Below are 23,218 nucleotides of genomic sequence, written 5' to 3' on the forward strand. Positions count from 1 at the left end.
TCGCTAAACACTAGGCAGTATCTCTATGTGCATTCGAAGTACTTTAAATAACATTTTCCTTGTTTTCCTTTTGTTAATTACATTAAATCCCTAAAAGGATATGTATCAAACGGTTTGTTCTTATGGATGAATCAAAGCAAAAAGATTCTTATCTATGATTGCAGGGAAAATTCCTAAACAATAAAATGACGTAATTTTCAATAGTAGTTGCCATCTTTATGATACTTATAAACCTTATAACATAATAAGATAGATTGCTTTTTTCCAATGATATACCTATCGTTATACTGTCATTAAAAAATTATTACCTTTGATAAAATTCTAAGGATCGCAGTTTCACAAGGGAGTGTTCAGTGACTAATAGTGACGTAGATTTGCAAGCACTTCTTTAGATAAACAACGGTTTAGCATTCTGATATAAGGGGACGGTATGAAGGAAGCAATCATAAGTAAAGTAGCGAGCTTGGCGCGACGTTGTTTACAGTGTACCTATTAATATTAATAATAAGTAAGTGTTATTTAATTTCTATAATCATTATTTTCATTAAATTATGTACCTTTAATTTTTTTAATAATTATTTCAATCTTATTATTTATTTATTTATTTTGTTGCTATTTTATTTAAATTATGTATGTTTTAACTTAAGCTTTTTAAGCTATATTATATTCATGACTTTTAAATTTAATATCTGATAACTCTACTGACATTTGGTTCGTACCCTTTCTTTCCATACCATTTAAGTATATTTTATATTTTAATTTTAATTAAATACTCTAAACTAAGGCGTAAGGCGTCTAAGGCTAAACGAGAACGAGTTTTTTTTTACATTTAATAATTAAATTTTATACAATACTTATCATATTTTTACGTATTCATATTATAATAATAAGAGCATTTTGTTATATATTTTTAGCTGTTTCGCAATTAAATTAAGTGCATTCTTATCAAATATAGAAATTGATTAACAAATACAATCAATTGTAATATAATTTGTTGATTACTTATATGTGAAAATTTCAAATTAATAATAATGTAATATAAATCACACACGGGTGCAATGACCTTTTAAATTGATACTTTATCCTTACTATTTTTTATCTGTTCTTAGATTTGAAACGAGCATGAGAGACCCTACTTCATAATAAAATCTTAATTTAATAAGTAGTTAAACTACAGATATATAGATGTAGACGGCCTTCATTTATCTCATTATGTCTATTACTATTTACTATACACAATGGTACAGTTAATTAACTAGATAATACATGAACACACCTACTACCTACCCTACCCTATATTATAATAGGATTTATACTGGATTTTGCCATTCAACATTTAAATAATTTAGGTGGAAAATAAGTTAATGTCACAAGATTACGGTAATATTATATCATATGATTTGCTCTGGACATAAAAAAGGGGGGGGATAAAAATGATCGACTTATGCAAAGTAAAAACCCGGATACCATTAAAGCGTCTTACATAACGTCACGACGGTAGTCGTTTTTTATTACTAAACTAACAATAAGCAATTGGCCTTTAATTTTTTTACTATTAAGTATGTCTTAAAAAAGTCGACGTTTCTTAGGAGATTCTACATTTCCTTTGCAAAAACGTTCTACGTTCTATATCAAAGTTTTTTTGTACTATTTCTAACACCTTATTAACTTCTTGTTATTTATTGTAACATCCGTATGTTAATGTGTGAAACCACACACTCTCTGTTGAAGTTCATATATCACTCACCTCTTTTAATATATAGAAAAATTGATTTTTGATTAAAATTTAAAATGTAAAAATAATCATTATAATATAATTTCTGACGCAATTGTTTTTTAAATATTCGACCGGACACAAGATTGTTCTGGGTTCTATTTGTACTTTGGAATGGAATATTTTCATTTCCTCAGTTGACTAAGCAATGTATAAAATAGGTATAAATAAGACTTAGTATATTCGCCCCATATAGTATGTTATATATATAGTAGCATATCTATAGTATGTTCGCCCTGTCTCATCGCATGGTACAGGAAATCCATATCCATAAAGTTTTTGATAAATGCACTTTGCATACTGAGGAGGAAAACATTACATCCTATCCTATCCTCTAAGCATATTTTAGTAACTGAGAATTGAGTAAAGGAAACGTTAATTAGAAATTTGTTATTTTTATACACTTCTACTGTAATCTATATTTACATAAATTGTTTTCATTTACAGAAAATGGCCGATAAGAATCGCGTTGTTTATCCTGACGAAGTAGAAGATGTGAAGGCTAAAGCCAAAGAAAACGAAGCTACCAACACCAACACTATAGAAGAACCATCTGAACCACAAAACCCTACGAGTATAGGTCTTAGAAACATGGTCCAAGTCCCCGATAACTGTCCCGCCGGACAGAAGATGGACGCTAACGGCGTTTGTCGCGATGTTTTTTAAGTTAACTCGAAGTTTCATCGTGAAAGTGTAATTAACGAATGATATAGTTTAGCAGTATTATCTACTTAATAAAATTAACTAAACGATAAGATTTATTTATAAGATAAGATTTGTTGAATTATTGTTTTGTGTTATTTATTAAAAATAATTGGTAAACACCTATGATGTTTTTTTTTTGACATTGGAATGAGTAATTTACTTATACGTTTTATTTGTTTATGACTAGTACGTATCTAGGTGTCCATTACCTCTAGTTATTAGATTTACATATCATAGTTCTGTTACAACAAACTATATTGTTGTGATGCTATTGAATTTAAAGCAAATTAGACATATTCTTGTAATATAGGATATTTCAATTTTTAATTAATTAAAATTTTTCCGCCCCGCTTTGAATTTTTCCCACAACACGCAAAAAAATGCCTCTAAAAGTGCAGCGGAAAAGTGGAACAAAATTTTCCAACACTAGTTTCCCTCTGCCTTCCTTGCTGTGTGCGGAATATAGCGTGAAGCTGATTTATTTGTTTTATATATAAGGCTTTCTATATTATAATATAGACCTGGTGGCGGACCTGGGGTAAGTAACATATGTATTTGAATATTACGTTGGTATTACAGTTAGAAATTAAATTGAATTATATCCAATAAGGATGCCAGTTGCTACGGCAAATGAAGACGTTGCATCTCCATACGGATTTTGAAATATTTGATATATTATAAACAAACCTACTTGCAAGACATACAAAAAAACTAATTGTAAAATAGTTTTGAAAAGACAGCTCTCTCATTGATTATAGAATAAACATTTAGTATACCTGTAGTTATTGTATGCACTGTGTTTCTTACTAAGTATAAAAATATTTAGTAAGAAAGGAGAAAAGGGTCACAATTGGATTATCTGAATAAAACACTATATTTTCTAATAATTAACGATCATTTACTTTAAAATATTCATATAATTACACAATAATGTTCTAACTCTGTGATAATCGAAACATAGGGTCTAAGATAAAAAATTAAATACTTTTCGTCTATAACCCTGACATCATAAAATATTCTTGACATCCGCCTACGTAAATTATAAGTAACCGAGAGTTGCGTAAGTTTTAACAAATGGAGCATCACTCTCGCAGGAATTCCTGAAATGAGAAAAAAAAATCAATTAGCAATTACATGTAGCATAAAAATAAATTCTGATAATTCTAGTTTAAACTTTTGAAGCTAAGAGATTAATTGGATTTCTATTTCAAAACCGTTCTCATATCTTACCAAAGACAATTTTCGACTTTAAAAATGTATTATGTTAAGTAATAACGTTGTTTGGTGTTGTTTGAAAAAGTTTCACCATGAACGTAATTTTCAAAGGCGAGAGGAAGGTGAAAGGAATGAGTGATAAGGGATGAACATCAAGTTCTTTCTGATTATGGTACGGAGGATGCGAGACATGCTTGAAAACCAAGTACATAATGATTTTTTACTACGTACATAAGAAAAAAGTTATTAATATTTTATTTTTTAATTAATTTTATATAAATGGTAAAACAATGTATATAAATATATTTATAGTAAAATATTTTAATAAGCAATAGCAAATATCTAAACATGAAATTCACTCATGATTAAAGTTTTTGTTTAGAATGTCTTTTTTTAAAAAAACTAACAATTTGATACAGAAAAGGATAAAAACAAAACAACAATTGTAAATTCAATATTTTATACTATTTAGATTTAGTTCATAAAATAATATGTGTAAATTAAACAAACAAAATGAAAATGGTTAGTTGATGCAATACGTAATATGGTACAGGTAGAAAATAAAAATAAATAATATGCATAATAAAATTATAATTTAAAAAGAATGTAATAATATCTTTACTTCTTGTATTGATAGTGTAATTAATATGTCACTGTATAAGATCATTATGATCATTATTGTCATGAATGGTGATGGGACTCTACACCCACATTTTACTAACAGTTGTCGAACATTTGTGTAATAATGATTTAGCTCTATACAGGGTGGAAGAGGCAGCGCTTCTTTTATTCTAACTGCATATAGGGTAATATATTACAAACCCACACCTAAGAAATTAATCAAGGTACCTCAACAGTTTGGACGTAGGAATTTTCTTTCATTTCACGATTTTTATCCATACCTGTATTTCGTGTGACGCACACATACGTGTGCGACGTTTCCGATTAGACAGGTAAGTGTGTGCGTGCCTATGTTATACTTTACAAATGGCGTTTTATTTTAAAACGATTATTTTATTATTTATTTTGTTTGAAAAAATAACTTTTTCATTTTTGGGAATTATTTTTTTTCCGAATTATATTAGGCTTTTATAGAGTAGTTAAAACTGTGGTTTCAATTAAAGTGGTGCTGACAATTCCACCCTGTATATATCTACATGTAAAAATGTATCTATGGAATCCCCTTTACAAGAAACTCCCAGGCAATCCAAATATCCAATAATATTTGAATAATTTCTATTATGTCATTTACAGCTACGGCTAATGATAAAAAGAAGTTACCCAAAAAAATATTGTAATATTTTACAAGAAAAACAATTCATCTTTTTTTCAGATTCATCAAAATCATAACAATCAAAGTTATTATTATACAATTGTCTTACAAAGACTCATATTTAAAACTTTATATTTTCAAGCAACTTCTCTTTGACGCTAAACGTATATCATGCAACTGATATAAAATTTTCAATCGACAAGCAATCGTGTTTTTAAACTTATTTAAGTGTAATAAATATACTACAACTTCTACTATTTCTAACTACAACGTAATAAGTATAGTTCTACTAATATATGCAGCGCAAACGAGTACTTACTCGTCCTCCCAGGGACAAATGTCGTTTCGCTGCTTTCGCTCACTGACTGCGCTTTTATTACGCTTAACAATATTGGATTCAGAAACCGACGACAGTTCGTCTCTATGAGCAACTTTTTTGATGGCGTCAGATTCGGACGCCTTGGAATCTCCGGAGACTCGCGCCGGCATCGAAGGCACTTTGTCTACTTCGTCGTCGACGATGTCTTCGCACACGGCCAGGGGCGCCACGGCGCCCTCGCTCTCTGACCGACTCGTCTCCTCCTTTTTCTTATCCTCGATGCTTTTAGTCGGAGTGACGCTAACGTCTCTCGTGATAGAGGACTCCCGCGATGAGAGACGCACAGACGAACATTCACCCTCCGATGATTTCGCCTGGCCCTCTCTCAAAATCACGTGGGATTCATCTTTCGACTCTTTAGGCGTTTCCTTAGCTTCGACACGTGACACAAATTCTGCAGACGGGTTGGCAGTTTCGATGGAGCTTTGCTTTACGACTTTTATAATCTCACTCGTCGCATCGACATGATCTACAATCATCGCATAGCGCTCGCCAAACGCTATCGCCGGCTCGGTTGGCGTCGCGTCCGCCGAAGCGAACACGGACGAGGGTTCGTCAGAGTGGGCGATAGATCTTCGATCTTCAGGCGACGCGGTGCGGGATGGCGAGCCCGCTGACTCGTCATCGGGGGCCGAGCTGACGCTGATAGTGGGTGTGGGGTGGTGGTACGCAGGGGGCGGCGCGGGCGCGGGCGGCGGGGCCACGCGTATTTGCCGCGGAGAGTGCGGGGGCGAGGAGAGCGGCGCTAAGTGGCGTGGCTCCACGGCGGAGAGACGGCGCAGAGGCGGCGGCGCGCCTCGCAGGCCGCCGTCGAGCGTGCTCTGCTGCGGTAGGCGGCGCGTCCTCTCGGCCGTAGCCACGGCGGCGCTCACGTCGGAGGACGAGCTGCCAGAATCAGCGGTAGAGTCCTGCCGTCTTCTAGCCGCATATGAGCTTTCTCGAGATGAATTCTCCCACGGCAGCACGTCTGCTGTGTCGTCGTCGACAGGATCCCTAAATCAAAAACGTATGAATATAGTATAGAAATGCGTAGTATTAATAGAATTTAATGTACTAGTACAATTATAAATAATAATTATTTTATGACGTACGAAAATATATAAATAATAAGAGTGAGAAATATAAGAGTGTTCACCTAAACGGTATATCACACAAGTTGGACTGGCTGTGGCTGTGTGGCGGCGGGTCGGGAACGCGCGGCTGCGCGGCGCACACCGCCAGCTCGTGCGCGGAGCCCGACAGCGAACGGTCGGAGCCCCGCCGCCGCGCCAGCGCGCCGCCGCCCGACGTCGAGCCAGGCTTCTTCTTTACTTGACCACCGAAGTTGAAAAACCTGTATAATTACGTTGTATTAATGATGACATCGATGTAATTATAACCATAGCGTTAGTAAGTAAACAAATAACGATGCAATTGTAATCTAATTAAAGAAAATATAAAAACAAACAAAGTTATTAGTCGCGGCAGTAAAAATCTTACTTGGCTTTTTTCTGATAAACATTTCGTCCTTCAGCCAAGAGTCTTTGAAAGTGATCAGACCGAATGAAACGTGGGTAGCAGTCCTTCTTCAGCAGCAACCCGTACACGTGCTCAGCAGCGTGGTCCAGCGCGAAGCGGGACCCGCTGCGAATGCCTTCCACTGCCCGTTCCGCGGTCGCACCGTCGATGTTGATCTCGCAAGGTGCGCCGGGTTTTAGAAATTCCCTGATAACATTTTTTTTATTTTTCCTTATTTTGCAATTATCTAAACAATTTATTTTGTATAAAATTGTAATGATACTGTATCTTTTTAAAATAAATTAATAAATTAGATCAATATATTTTATTGCTTATAAGTATTTCTTAATTTTACTTGATATTATATCACGAAACTGTAATAATAAAGATTAAAAAAATCTCCTTCATATAATTGGCGATAACATTATAATTGGCTTATTTTTGTTCTAAAAAATTAGGTTTTATCGGAAAACCAACGGATACATTCCTTAACAGATTAATAATATGTATCACGAAAAATAAGGTAAAATATTATATACTAGCGACCCCCTTGCGGCTTCGCCCGCTTTTACTACTGGATTATTCATATAATGTATGTTTGCAAAGCACTTAAGACAATGTGAAAATTAATTAAACCCTAATGCAACCCGCATTTTTGTAGTTTCAATAAGGATTTTCCAATTGTTTTACACAGCAAGGATTTTTTAGTAGGTACCGTAATTTTAAATCTGTGCTACTTATCTTTTCAAGTACTTATTAAAATATATTTAAATGACTATTTTTAGATAGTTAAATGACTATTTTTAAACGGAAGAAATTATAAACAAAAACCTACCTACTAATAACTACTACAAAAAATTTAAAACCAAATATATCGCGCTGAAATAATACATTCAACTCCAATTATCCAATACGTGCAAACGTATCTAAATCTTCGTTGCTATAGAGGCAGGCGGGTTTTTTTTTTCGAGCTTGTGGTTAATGCTGAAGAGGGTATTCTGTCCCTGATGAAAAGCAAGCATGACGTGGCTGCCTGTGAGGAAAATTAAATAGAATGCATTGGCCGGGAATCGAACGCCGGCCGCCCGCGTGGCAGTCGAGCATTCTACCACTGAACCACCGATGCGTGTAAGGCAGGCGGACGCGCTTGTATAAGCAAAAAGTCGCGGGACGCATGGGGCGAGTGGCGAGCCGTTTCGCAGCAAGGATTTTTTGATATTGTAACAACTTCTAAAGTACTTATTAAAATGAAAAACAGCAAAAGACAGTTTTGATCTACATTAAATGACCAACTAATACACTTATTTATATGCTGAGAGTAAGGGATAAGGGAAACTTGAGTAACATACAGCTGATGTGTCAACGGCGGGATGTGTCAACAATTAAATGCGTTTTTTATAAAACTATTCGCAATTTCGAAATAGTGTAAAAGCAAATTTTATCTTCGTTTAACGTAGAAAATTAATAAAGTATTTTAAAGGATAAGGATTAATATCATTATGGAAAAATATGACTCACAAAAAAAATATATATTGAAATTACAATGTGTAGACAGAAATATGATCACTACACGTTAATCTTAAAAGTTACGAATATGCTCTCGCGGACTTTTTTGTAGATCTTATTAAGAGGAACAATACTCCAGTACATTTTTTTCATGTAGTACTTACCATTAAAGCAGCGCATGCGCGAAAGTGTCTCAACGGGTAGGACTTTATACAGATTTATCATATTTATGTTAATTTAGATAAGAATGTACAATTAATAAACTATATATAAACCTTCCCTGAGAAATACTCGATCTAATGGTGAAAACCGCATTAAAATCCGTTGGGTGGTTTAGAAGAAGAAGAGTTAGAAAGTTCAGACAGACACGAAAAGCGACTTTGTTTTATAAGATATAGGATCACAAGTCAACATGACTGAAAGTTAAAGTTCTCTAAAGGAATTAAAAAATTTTGTCTATGAAGTAAAATTAACATAATAGCAAAAGTAACTAGGTAAAACTTAACATTTCCACTTACTCGTAAATTTCTTCAAGTTTCTTAGGTACTTGTTTAATACTGCTTCTCCGTAAATCCATGACCGCCAGCCAAAATCGAATATTTTCATGCGAATATTCTTTACGTAGAAAGCTGGTGAATTCTTGAAGGCCGGTCGGATCTGACACTAATTCCTCTATAGACAGAGCCCAGCGCTGTACACGCTTATCACTGGGCACCTCCACGCTGAAATATGCAAAGTATTCAATGTAGGTGTAATATAGCCAAAAAAAATTAAGATATTTACATAAATTGTAACTGATATTCTGATTTATAATCTGTAAAGTACTGTAAAGTTTTATCTATATCCGTTCAGTAGTTTTTGCACGAAAGAGGAAAAAACATTCATCCTCACAAACTTTCACATTTATAACATTAGTAGGATTCAAAGAAAATAAACTGTGTGAGTAATAGAGCAACTTACATAGGGCTATTAATCTGCCAAAAGAAAGTGTCATCACTGATCCATGGATTTGAAGGCTGTGGTGGAGTAAGCCAAGGATCGTACGGCGCGAAGGTTTCTGAGTAGGCCGCTAGGGCCTCGAGGGCAATTGAAGTCTTCACTCTCGTACGATCCAGGCTAGCTCTCAAGTGCTCGATCTATAATTAATTATGTTATATCAATTAATAATATTTATTATTTAAAAACTCCAGTCAAGGAATGGAAAACAGAGTATTAATATTAAATTCGAGTCGATACTATTAAAATCGTCAAATATTGTCATTAATCGCAGGATTATATAGACAACGCGATGTCTATACTAATATTATAAGGAAAGTAAGTTTTGAAATACAAAGTGTCATATCACTTTGTTTTTGTTTGGTTTACAATTTTACTGCTTATTTTAAGTTCTATATAACACCACATAACATTCTACTAACATAATATATACACGGATACATAAAACCCAGAATTTTTATATTTAAACTAGCAAAAGAGAAATCATTTTCTTTTAGTGTCTTTTTAAATAGTTCGTGTAAATATTCATTCAGCACAGAGCTCATTTGAAGCATACTCATAGACCCGACGGCGGCTCTTGTAAGCTGCGTCTAAATGACGCTCTCTTAGATTGTGCTTTTTGCTTAAGACGTGTTTATTAAGATAAACTTAAAAGTTATTATTTTTAAATAATATTATTTGTTTAAGATTTTATCGCTACGAACTCATATGTTCAGTTATTTTTATATTCTTTAGCAATTTTTATATTTATACAGAAGTATAATTTAGATTGGCAAACAAATAATTGTGCAGCTCAAGCGAGCGAATCCGCAGGTTGGATCACTAGTCAATAAATATATCTATAATGTATACTTACTTCTCTTGTAATTTGTTGTATAGAGCGTTTCTTGGGGCGCGGGTGGCGGGCGCGCACCGGCACCGGGCACGGCTCCAGCGCGCTGACGGAGCCGGGCGGCGGGCGCGCGACCCGCCAGTACGCGCGCTCCTGACTGTCGCTCACTATTTTGTCACCTTTCTTACGCTCTTTTGCTAAACGAACCTATACAAGTAAAGATTTTTTGTTATTTGTATCTATATATAAATTATTCGTTAAAAATTAAATAACAATAAATGCAAAAATAAATAACTTCTGCGGCCTATTGTATTTGTACCAATTCTCGACCTCATCTCAGATTGATAATATTTTTTTATATGCATATATCTTCTTGTATGTACTTCAGTGTAGTAGTGTAGCTAACTTAATGGAAAAATACTCTGCAGTCTTCTTATAATGGTAGATAAATTACGTTTGTCAAACACAAGTAGGAAAATCAATAATATTATGAATATAAATACTCTATCACAAACCTGTTCTTCCGCCTGCATAGTAATAAAGTCCCATTTGGCAGCCAGGTTCTTTTTCAAGTTAGCCAGAGCCTCTTGCTCGTACTCCTCCAAGCCGTGACGCTGCTTGTTCCTCAGGGTACGTTTCACCAGATATATGGCATACTCTACGTTGTCGGGGCCGAGCGTGGGCGCGCTCGAGCCCGCCCCGGCGACTCGCGGCCCTTGCCACGGCCAGTAGTACGGAGTCTGTTTTAATGGTGATTGATAGTTGTTATCGATATGTAATGAGTAAATATTATTGTTTCTGTCAAAATGAATATACCTACGTTAAATTAAGAAAACCATAATAAACACTTTAAGGGTTATATTTATTCAAAAAAATAAATAATTGTATTTATTTATTATTGCTATATTTATTCATGTCCATATTTAAATTATTATTATTAGAAATCTAAGTTACTAAAGCCTAAGTTGAATTTAAACACAGAACTAGTACATATTTAAATATTTGTAACCAATAAGCCAATAACGTTTTATTTTAAAAAGGAAAACATCAATAAAATTCGATTTAGAGTGTCCAATAGTTTTACATGTATGGTAATATAATAAAAAAATCTGAAATAAGGTAGATCGTGCAGTTATAAATGTACTCATATATACTCACTTGAAATCTATAAAGAGAAGAATCATCCTTTAACACAAGGTTTTTTGAATCGTTGACAGGAAAGAAGTAACCATATTGGCAGAGTTGGTTGGCTAAATTTATTGCTTCAACTGAAAAGAAATATAACAGTTTATTATGTACTACATACATATTATTCTATGTAATAAATTAATTAATTTGGAAAAATTGACAAATGATCTATACGAGCAATTTTTAATCACATCTCAGTACAAATAAGAAAATCTTCGCTAAAATTAAACGTCCTTGCAATGTTCATCGTAAACCACGAAAGGACAAATATTATGCTTTTTGTTTTCGAATTTATATTACAGTTTTAATAAAGTCATAAAAGCTTTGACGACGATACTTTAGGATTGATGGTTGTGTTAGCAAAGACAAAATATATTCTACTTTGGTGATTGCAGTCAAAGGAATAATTCATATGTGCTAACAGATGTGGATCTGCATGACATTACATCTTCATTTCCTCACTAAGCTGTCTAATGTAGTCTTCCTGATGCACCAGCAAGTAGAGAAAATCGAATCGAATCGAAAAATCTACATATCAAAGCTGTTCTGATAACTTTCGCAAGATTCAAATAAAGGAAGGAACTAATAGAATATGAAAAATTAATGTCAGTTTGTAGACATAGGGATCATCATCATCAACAGCCATCTTTTTTCCACTGGACTTCCCCAATTCTCGCCACCACACTCGATCCTCAGCTCTTCGGACCCATCCGCTGATATAGGGATCATGTATAAAAATAAAATAGAATGTAAAAGTGTAAATACGTACCGTTACTAGCCTCATCTAGATTAAATCGATCCATAAGCCACTCGACAAGATCATATCCTGAAACGAAAACAATTTTACTATACATTTTATTTTTATATACGATAGATAGGTATCTATCTCAATTTCGTGTAACAACTACTCTGAGTCTTAGGGAATATAAAAATATGTATATAAAATACGCTTCACGCTTAATCCCGCACACAGCAGGGTAGGAGAGGGAACCTTAGTGTGAAGACACTCCGTTCCCCGAATTCTATCTGCCGAGTTCTGGAGTTTCTGAGATTTCGTGATGAGTGAGTGACCTTTTGATTTTATATAATAGAAAATACTATAAATATTTTTAAGTCTCATTGCAAGACAAAGTACGAAAAAAACTAAAGTTACATAGTTTTTTAGTTTTTTTTTACTACATATTACTGATAGTCCTGCATAAAACTTGTTGTTATATCTTATTGTAAGTAATCAATGCAATCATCCAAAAAAAATAATGAGAGCGGCGGTGGATCCCGACGCAGAATGTAGATGTGTTCTCTATTGATTTTGCAATTAGACCCCGCAGACACTGTTGAGACTTGCGGTAAAGATTGTAAACGCTTAGGTTAGCTAAATTACATTATGTTATATATTAACGATTGGGAACGTTGGAGAACGGAGTGTCTTGACACTAGGCTCCCTCTGCCTACCCTGCTAGGTGTGGGATACAGCGTGAAGCTGAAAAAATATTTTCTCTCTCCGTTTCTCTTATTTCTCTCTGTTAGAGACAGAATAAGACACCAAGCGCGGTAAAATGTTATGTCCTAAGTTCCATTATAAAACTCGAAAAATATAAAAGGAAACATACAAATAGAATATCAACACAAAATTATAATTTTTAATCAGACAAACTACAAACTATGTTTTTATATAACTTTTAATATTTTACCCATAAAAGCTGAAGGTATAATACTAAGAAACAGTTTTTGACTCCGAACTGGAACGCCGGCCTCTGGATCTTGCATTTCTTTTATTAAACTTTCCATCTGAAAAGAAAAATCTATTATCTTGTGACATTTAAAATATTATTCTCAAGTTTACAGTATTAAAAATAACTATAAACAATTTCTATTCAATACAATTTATTTGAATTAATAATTCAACATCAAGAGTAGACGATCGTGGGTGTCAAGTGGCAACTCGGAGAAATTAATAATTATTTATTAATATTTTCATTTCTTCGCTCTGAAGTGAAAGTGACGAGTACTTCCATCCAACACGAAATGCACCGAAAATTCGGCGGAAAGGAGAAAACGAAGTGTCTTAACACTAGGATCTCTGCCTACCCTGTTATACGCGTGATATAGCGTGAAGTTAAAAAAATATTAAAGAAATGTAATTGTATATTTGTTATGCAAATAAAAACATTTCCATACTAAATTTTGCAAAAATATCAACAATTGAGAGATGAAGTGACTACAGACACTTTAGGCAGTTCTGTTCGATGTGTACTCAGCTACCATGAAGAGGGCCAAGCTGAAGGCTGACTCTTACGGCCAAAAGAGTCTCTCGAATCAATAAGACTTTCGACAATAGCGAGGACAATGATGCATAGCGGCCTTTCTATAAATACATCAAGAGCCCTTGTTTGTGGACTTAGGGATCAAAAAGTTGCTATTAAAAGTACGTGCCTAAAGCACTCTTGTAAATATTTGAAACTAGCGGCCCGCCCGCGGCTTCGCCTGCTTGACCTAAGAAGACACTCCGTCTAGTCCCGTTCAAAAACAGAATTGACTGACAACTGTCATTATAGAATGATGTCTAACATATTTGTTTATTACTTTAATCTGTAATCCTCTAATATGATTTTTTTACCACAATAATATACTTTGAAGTTAAAGCGAATTATTTATTATACGTATATTTTTTTGTAACATTACATTATTTTTACATATTATATGTAATATTTTATATATTTAGATTTATTATAAGTATATATATATATATATACATTGCTATAGTTAGGAATGTCTTTATATTTTGTTGAATTATTATTTTGTTCCTTAAATTATTATTTTTACATGTTTATTTGAATTGTAATCTAATGGTTACTTTATGACATGTTGTTTTGATTTATTTTTATAAATTTCTAACCTAAAACCTAACTTCAGAAGTGGGATAAAGATCTCCATTGCTTTGGCTTTCAAGGAACAAAATAATTATAATATCTAGTTCTGTTTACTTTATTTACATTACTATGTTGAACTACCTTCTATTTCATTATTTTTTACAAAGAAACGATATGTGACCAATCTAGAATTACATGTAACTTATCTGTGGTTTAAACATATATTTATTCTATAACATTTTTAGATTTTATTAAATATAAATGTTAACGCGGGTAAGCGAAGAAAAAAAAAGATGGCGTCTCGAGTGATGGCGACGGTCGTACTGTGTTGAATTGTAAAGCTATTTTAATTATTTTCTTAAAGAGTGAAGTTTTAAGTATTACAATATTGAGATAATAAATATACATACGATAAATACGTACATCGTATGTTTGAATCATACAAATTGATTGGACGATGGCGGATCCGCTTGGCGTGGTGCCGGGGGCGTGTTACTTTAACTTTTAAAAAGTGGCGTCGTTTTAGTGCGAAACTGAATTAATTATCAAAAAGGATAATATATTTTGCATGGAATTTGAGGTATTGGTGATATAAAGGTGAAACAGACCTCAGAGTGGATAAGTGTTGTAGGATTAACATTTTTAATTATAATTTTTAGGTTATAAGAAATAGGTTTAATTATTGTTTGTATTTAAAGTTTAAGTTCTATATAAATGCTTACAGGCATTTGTTGTATGGCGAAGTCCATGGTTTATTTATATTTCTTTTTATTTGCTCTGGTCATGTATGGTCTGGTTATGTATATAATGTGTTAGTTAATATATATATTTTTTTGATATTTTAATTATTTTTTTTGATTGCACTTTGTTGTTATTCCGCTGTTTGGCACTCATCCACTTCCATAGGTTGGCTGGAAGAGATTTCTTTCAGAAATAATCCCGCCATTGGAAACATAACTTTTTAACTGTTTTCTTACTATTTTCTTACATGTGCAATAAAGAATATATATAAACACCTATTGTAATTAGTAGAACCCTTATTTTTTAATATATTAACTTTGTTTTATACGTATATGTTGTTTTATCTTATTATTATATCTTGTTTAAACAATTAGAATTGTTACAACAGGTCGACACCTAGTTCACGTAGATCTCGGAGGACACGTCGCGAGTCGGGTGACAGATCACGGAGCCGGTCAGCTCGCCAGTCCCGTTGCCGCACTTATTCAGAACGGAATGTGTACGGAATTACGAACGTTTACTACTCCCGTCGAAATCGTAATCGTACATCAAGTGCACTCGTGTCGCTTTCGGTCGGTAGCAACTTTTTTAGTGCGAGAAGAGTCACGCTATGGCTGCGAACGGCTAGGGGGATTACAAATATCTTTCGCGTGTGTCATCGTTTTGTGGTCAGGTTAGACCGTTCGTTGAGGCTCTAAAAATTATCTACACCTAAGAACGCGTAACAAGCCCGACAGACGACAGGCTTGAAGCCGAAAGAGCAACAATTTCCATTATTATAAATTAGTGGCGATTTAAAACCTGATAGGCCCTTGCCAGATCTTGCTATTGAAATAGAACCGAAGAAGCCCAACGAAGATGCCAACGAAAATACAAGACATGAAAGTGATGTTCATATAGAAGGAGATGAAGAAGAAGAGGAAGAATCTTGAGAGATTCTTCTTCCCCTTTTTCTTCTTCTTCTTCTTCAGAAGAGGAGGAAAAAGAGGAAGAATAGGAAGATGGGGAGGAAGGGGAAGAGAACTCTTTCTACCACAATTTAGTGCAAGACTTTCAATCTTTACTTTTTGTAGTTAAAGAAAAGTATGAATGTCTTACAAAAAATCGTGGTATGTTACAAACTTCTTATTATGTTTTTATTTCTAATCCAGTCTTAGTCCAGTGATTATAGTTAATTATAGACAGAATGGAGACGTCACATTGCAATGTTTTCAATGTAATAAAAGAAATTGAATGATAAATATAATATTGCATAAATAAGTGATTTTCAATATACTGTTAAATTAAATAACTAAATCATCGATTAATACAAGAACGACGAAATTCTACATTTTTATCCCGGTCAAAGTACCATAAGAACTTGGGATATGTAGGTATCCGTATATGCATGTATATAGTGTGCGCAATGGCTTACTTAGTACCAAACGCTGATAGAAAATAAGAGGATCGATAGGAGCGCGCAGAAGGAAAACCAGCTGAGTCATAGCGGTCTACGGTTTTCGTATTGTAAAACTGGCGCCTTCGCCGTATTTTTATATAAAATTTGTAAAAAAACTACCTAAATACTATAATTTTGTGTTATTTTCGTTATAAATCTTCGGTATTTATTTGTTTTAATGTTCAAGTTTATTTACATTTTAATGTATTTATAAGAAAATAATATTTTTCCATACAATCCGTTATTTCTAAAGAAGTGAAATGGTCTTTAATTTATTAATATTTATACACATTTTTTTTTGTAAGTTCTAAATTTCTAACTATTCAAAATAATTATAGCCAAACGTAAGTCATTTGTTTTAGTAAATAAAAAAATATTCAGTTAAAACTATACTTTGTTTTATTTAGCAAATATAAAGGGTTTCAGGTGCAAATTGTACGTGAAGATCGCGTCGATTTGTCCAAGGGGACGCGAAGGCGAAGGCGGTGACGTCACTCGCGATCAATAGCCCGATTGCAACCCAGAACTTCATTAGAATAATAGTTAAATCAAAATGAAATCAGCTTTTTACGCTGAAACCTATTGTTAAAACACTCCGTTCCTCGCTGAAGTTTTCGAGGCGTGTTCAGTGGCGGAACTGAACGCCGAGCCTTCTGCCTTGATGTCAGAGCGAAGAAATGAAAATATTCATAAATAATAATTCATTATCTCGAGTGGGGAACGAACCCACAAACGTCGCGTTAGAGTCACACTCTAGTATGCTTGCTGCATGCTGCGCTATGGCCTCTTATTAATAGATTACTAAAAACCTAAAAATAAAAAATAAGATTGCTAAAAATCTTATATCTTAGAAAATACAAGTTTTACATATTCTTATTTAGTATATTGGTTAGGTACACAATTACGACAAAATCTGAGATATCAAATGTAAGAGTAATCAATAATAGTAGAGTTCCCGGGATACAATATGTTCGTATGTGTATTGTTCTCTTTGTAGCGCCGTAGTGTGGTTATACAATACAGGGCTCCCCTTACAATAGCAATAAAGGTAGAGTAACAAAAGAACTCATAACAAACAATTAATCAAAACGATCTCGCTGGGTTTTCATAATTTATGACAAATCTTCGTAATTAGGTTTTGTATCTCGGAAGTGTTGAAAATTTTATTACTTCTTACACTTTTTTTGAAAGAGTATTAATAGTGTATACGGAACAGACTTTCTTTTTATAAACGTGTGTTATTTTTTTAATTATAAAGTGTTCTGTGAAGTACTTATTATCTATATACTTATAATATGCTTTTTGTTTTATATATTTTTATCTGTTATTCATGTTTTTGACAATAAACGCAAAATATAAAAACAAAATTTGTGTAACCGGACTAGTGGAAAAATCTTATACATTCTGATATAAATATAAAGAATATAATAATACTAGTGGACCCGAACGCGGCTACGACGCCCGCTTGAACTATACGAATATTTATTAAATATATTTATGAAACTATTTTCAGTTTTGAATAGAGAGATGCGTTAAGCAAGCTAAAATGATTTGGGTGACGTTTTCTAACAATAAAAATCACAATTAAATTAGCGGTTTGGCCCTGATTGCGTAAAAGACAGACAGACAGACAGAGAGACAGACAGAGCTACTTTCGAATTTATAATATAGGTATGGATGGATGGATAGACTTTACATTGATTAGAATTACACCTTCAACTATCCCATCATGCTTTTTTAATTACTATAAAACATCTGAAAGTAGATACTTGTTATGTCATAAATAAGTTTTCACTTTCGCAATCACTCTTTTGTGCGTCATGCGTGATTGAAATAAATGTTGAACGTTTTAATTTTTTTTAAGGCTGAAAGCATATTATTACGGTCAGCAGTTGTTTTTTTTTCTGTTGATAAAAATAATAAAAAATAATATATTTTATTTTATATATTTTTTCTATGATGCAGGTTAATTAATAACTTTATAAGTTTCTCATATTATTTTCGGTGTATTCATATTATGCACGCGGATATCTTTCTGTACATTACCGTCTGGTCATCTACTGAACCAGTTTTAAGATAAAAAGTTAAGTTTCTTAGTTTTATTTGAGAGAAGCGAGAAAAAGAACGGAATGCAGCGAGAATGGAAAGATTAGTACAAGTGGTATATTTGCATTCGGTAGCATAATTTAAAACCATGGCTTAGCTGCATTGATGAGACGGAGAAATGTTAGTACACCGTGGTACAAACGCTATTACATATATCCCAGCAAAACATATATATATTCTTTATTGCACATACATATAAGAAACACAAAATTAAAAGTTTAGTTAGCAAAGGTGAGTAGCAAAAACATGAGCATTACTGAAGAAGAATGAAAGAAGGATGAATGCTGTGGAGATGTGATCCCTTCGGGTAAGCGGAGTCAGTTTAGCTGACGAATCTAGGCAGCATGTAATAGTGAGAATGGAGAAGGACGTCCTCAGGTGGTTTGGGCACGTCGAAAGAAGAAGAACAATGGCATACATATTTACAGACCAAGAGTAAGTGATAAGATAGGCGAGGGGAGACTTCGGTTGACCTTCGATAACACAGTATTAATGTTATAGAAGAAAGGTCATGTGACAAGTATGAGGACCCTTTGGGGGGCATGTAAGATTGATGACAGCGTACGAGACAAAAGAGATGATGTAGAGACCACCGTTTGGCGTTCTCCCTGGCTTCCCAGCTAGGAATGATTTGCTAAAAAAAACTTTCAAAATTCATTAATTTTAAGTCAAATTTAAGCACATAAAAATTATCTTAATGGTTATTCTAATCGCGCCACGTGTAATCGTCAATTGTTTAAAAAATATAAAATCTAATTGAATCTAAAATTCTATTATAATTGAATCAATCAATATTAAAACGGATATGTAATCTTAGAATCGATCTTACTTTACTAAAGCATGACGCAATTATGATGAATTCAATTAGTCAGAGATATCGATGATTGTAACACTATACCATAAAAATATTACATACCTACATAGTATTAGGTACGTAATGTAATATGCATATACATCTATTGTACTATTAAATGCCCACCATAGATTGTACTATTAAATGCCCCCCATATATTGACGTTAAATTTTGAATTAATTATTCTTTTATTCAGGAAAAATGCAATGCTACAAGCTATGGCCATAATAAGTATTTTTTTATAGTAAAAAAAGATTCACATGGTTAGACAACTTAAGCTCTTCAATTATGACGTTTCGAAACTGCCAGTTGAACATAAGTCACTTCATAATTTCGCGCATGTGCAAATAAATGGACATTTATAAAATTTAAAAAAAAAAAATAGATTACCTTATCGAAGGCCACGGGTCTGTGCCGCGGCACGTCCCCGAGTTCCATGTTGTCGAGGGGGCGGGGCGGGGGGAGCGGGCGCGGGGGCTGCGCGCGCGCCGCTAGCCGACCTCCATGGGCGTCTGCCGCAGGGGCCGCATGCCGCTCGCGCCCGCGCTGCGCCCCCGACACCTGCAAAATTTAAATATTAGTAATAGTTTGTACATAATATATAGCTGCTATAATTATATTTATAACTGTTAATGACAGATTATTGTAACTGTATATGCTTAAATACAATACAGCTACATAGAAATGGTGTATATTATATTAGTAACTAGCGACCCACTTGCGGCTTCACCCGCTTGTACTATATAATAATTTCTTTTAATCTAAAAACATCATTTTAAGGACAATATCCAAACATTGAAAACTAAAGACAGTTTAAGAAAATACGTTTTTTATAGCAATATTTTCGTTTCAATTTTTGACTTCACTTTTCATTTATGAACTGATTGAAATGAAATAAACATGACATTAAATTTATTTAAGAAGTTTGCCAAAATACAATAGTGAAAACTTGCTTTTAAATCAAATTTTTGCTTACTATCGAATCTTAGTATAAATTCTATTAAAAAAAATACTAGAAATACATACATATATTGTGAAATATAAATAAATGGCAATAAATCACGAAATATTCAAAGGATCCATCATTTGTCACTTCATTATCAATTAAACCATTCCATTGGCTTCGAACTATCAGCATAATCAATCGATCAAAGTCTAAGGATATAGTCTAACGCAAGTACAACAATTCATAAGGAAGACCTGCACTGTGTAGAGATATGGAGAGTCAGATTTATCTTTTCAATAATCACAAATTGAATAAAAAAAAATTATATAACTATATTAAATATATCATATAGAAAATAATATTGTAATCATTTTCTATATGATATATCATAGTAGTTCTGTGTCCAAAATCTGGTTAATTTAACGGAGTTGGGTACCGTTAGCTCAGAAAAAATAGATAATGGTTTAGTTTTTTTTCACATCTATCTCGCGCATACCTAGCGCGCATGGCGGGTTTTCCCCACGAAACTCCCAATCCCGTCGAACTCCCGGAATATTTTTATATATGCTCCATATGTTGCTCCAAATCCCCCTTTATCGTTCATTGAAAATCCCATGAAAATCGGGTCAGCTGTTCCGGATATTAGCCCGGACAAACAAATATATATAAAATATTTTTTACTGTTGTACTATCATGTAAATGCACTTAAAAAATCACGGTTATTTTAAAATTACAGATAGACATTTCAATTCTATTTATATGTATACATAAGATACAAGAACAGTAGTATCAATTGCCCCCCAATTTACATAATAAACGAAATAATTAGACCAATATAACTCAAATATAAAATGATTAGTTAAATTGCAGGTAAATTACATAATTTCCATATCATGTTCAATCCATTAAAATGTATGGACACCTATTATAGGAACGTTCGAGAACTATTGAACCAAATCATAGTACGTAATAAGCCACTTAAATAAATAATGCAAAAGAGACAATCTAGCTTTCTCGTTAAACACGACAGGCACTCAACTAAAATACCTTAAACGATTGACGCGACGGGTATATTAAAATGCATAAGAGCGTGCCATATTAGCACATTAGCTGTTCCACAAGATGACTTATAACTGGTGAACACATGGTCGTGGTAAACTAGAACTAGTGGTAGAATGTGAATCGGCGATACTTTCGTGTGGTCAGTTCAGAAAAAAGTGCTTATACTTAGTTTAAATATGTAAAAGTTAGTTGATATTTTAATTAATATTTCATATCAATTTTTGATATTTTATACATGGTGTAATTTTTCTGGTATTTTGTATTTCTGTATAATGTAAAGAAATATAATCATTTAGCTTAGTTAATTCCTAGTTGATGAGAAATAAGAAACAAGGGTACGGACCGACCGACTGAAGTGTGTAATTATAGGTATATAAATTGAAAATATATTCAAATTCATGTAAGTATGTCAAATTACTATTTCTAAACTATTATTATTATTTTCAAAAAAGACAATACATTCGAGCAGTATTTTTAATAAGAAAAGTTCGTATGTAGAACGTCCAATTATTAAATTCTCGTTTCTAACTAACTGTTAATGTTTTAGTTAAAAAAAAATTAAAAACACTGCGTTGTTATGGTACAAGGTTATAATTCAATTTATAAGTCCATTATATCGAGCTAGAATAAAGTAACTCAGTTAAATATCTTTTTTGCCTTTAAGTGATTTAAAATTGGACTATGACGGCGCCATATTTTATCGGATTCAGATACCATTTGTGCAACATCTGAAGAAATATATAATAACAAATTTCGTTAGGTTTGTTTAATCAGCTTCACGCTGTATCCCGCACATAGCAGGGTAGACAGAGGGAACCTAGTGTTAAAGTGTTATTAAAGAAGTATGTTATAGCTAGTTATATGGACACTCAAAAACCCATCCGAAATCATATTGTCAAAGTGAAAAAATAATTCAAATAACAATCAATATAGAGGCCAGTCATGGCGCAGGGGCACAAAGTGTGACTGTAAACTGTTCCGCCACCACCACACAATGCCTCCAGAATTGAAAAAATGGGGAACGGAGTATCTCAACACTAGGTACCCTCTGCCTACTCTCCTATGTGGATTACAGCGTGAAGCTGAAAAAAAACAATCGATATAACTTCATTACATTCCAACCAAAGTCTAATTTACGCATTATACCACTCAACGATGTTTGCAAACTGAGTGAATACCACGTTTTATTACTACATAGTTTATTTATGCAGTAAATCCTATGTTTACGAGTGGCTCTACGCGTTTCAGAGCAGATACAGATAGAACTTAGCGCGAGTGCTCGGAAACTATCAATCGACGCGCGACTGCTCGCCACGGACGGACGCTTTCCTATACTATTGGTTAGAAAGTGAATGGAAATAAAAATAATCTTTAATATCAATAATAACAGAACTGTGATATGGCTGATGTGTTGGCTTTTCATCCTATTTGAATGTTAGAAAGTCTAAAATTGCTGTTTAAATATCTGCATGGATTTTTTTTCACGCAGCGGGGCACGCAGAGGGAATCTCCTGTTAAGACAGTCCGTTCCCCATTCCGCCATAAGCCAAATTCTGGAGGCATTGAGTTGAGTGGCAGAGTTCAACGCCGCGTTTTGCCTCGCCCTCGAATCCACAACCTGTCGCGCTTACAGTCTTTGTTCTCCTGCGCCACGACTGGCCTCAATATAACAGTGATACTGTTAGCAAATTTTCGTCCTATTTGAATATTGGAAAGTCTAAAATGGATTTCTTTAAATGTCTTCATAGATTTAGGAAGCAAATATTATTTTATATTTATGCTAATCAAAATATTATTGACTTTGAGGTCTGTTTGTAATAATAGTAATCTAGAGATA

At 33.6% G+C, this 23,218-nt stretch overlaps 2 protein-coding genes across 4 annotated transcripts in view; one reads left to right on the plus strand and one right to left on the minus strand.

Annotated features, from left to right (window-relative positions):
• The first annotated feature begins 367 nt into the window (after positions 1-367).
• Positions 368-2,602, plus strand: LOC146527586 (uncharacterized). Its single transcript, XM_085204118.1, has 2 exons — positions 368-508; positions 2,222-2,602. The coding sequence occupies exon 2, from the start codon at positions 2,225-2,227 to the stop codon at positions 2,438-2,440; it is 216 nt and encodes a 71-aa protein (XP_085060244.1). The 5' UTR covers positions 368-508; positions 2,222-2,224; the 3' UTR covers positions 2,441-2,602.
• Positions 2,603-3,355: 753 nt separating this feature from the next.
• Positions 3,356-23,218, minus strand: part of LOC146527587 (uncharacterized) — a 28,785-nt gene continuing 8,922 nt past the window's right edge. For all 3 annotated transcript variants that reach the window (XM_085204116.1, XM_085204115.1, XM_085204114.1), the window contains exons 2-13: positions 19,764-19,934; positions 13,057-13,153; positions 12,135-12,191; positions 11,336-11,445; positions 10,693-10,917; positions 10,202-10,384; positions 9,310-9,485; positions 8,868-9,071; positions 6,826-7,050; positions 6,482-6,679; positions 5,287-6,339; positions 3,356-3,579 (exon numbers count right to left, since the gene is read on the minus strand). In XM_085204116.1, the coding sequence (XP_085060242.1) occupies positions 3,519-3,579; positions 5,287-6,339; positions 6,482-6,679; positions 6,826-7,050; positions 8,868-9,071; positions 9,310-9,485; positions 10,202-10,384; positions 10,693-10,917; positions 11,336-11,445; positions 12,135-12,191; positions 13,057-13,153; positions 19,764-19,811 (2,637 nt within the window). In that variant the 5' untranslated portion in view covers positions 19,812-19,934 and the 3' untranslated portion in view covers positions 3,356-3,518. The remainder of the gene's footprint in view (positions 3,580-5,286; positions 6,340-6,481; positions 6,680-6,825; positions 7,051-8,867; positions 9,072-9,309; positions 9,486-10,201; positions 10,385-10,692; positions 10,918-11,335; positions 11,446-12,134; positions 12,192-13,056; positions 13,154-19,763; positions 19,935-23,218) is intronic.

The sequence above is a fragment of the Heliconius melpomene genome, chromosome 20 (genome assembly GCF_056956725.1).
Source record: "Heliconius melpomene rosina isolate 202511_hmr_F chromosome 20, ASM5695672v1, whole genome shotgun sequence".
Classification (NCBI taxonomy): Eukaryota; Metazoa; Arthropoda; class Insecta; order Lepidoptera; family Nymphalidae; genus Heliconius; species Heliconius melpomene.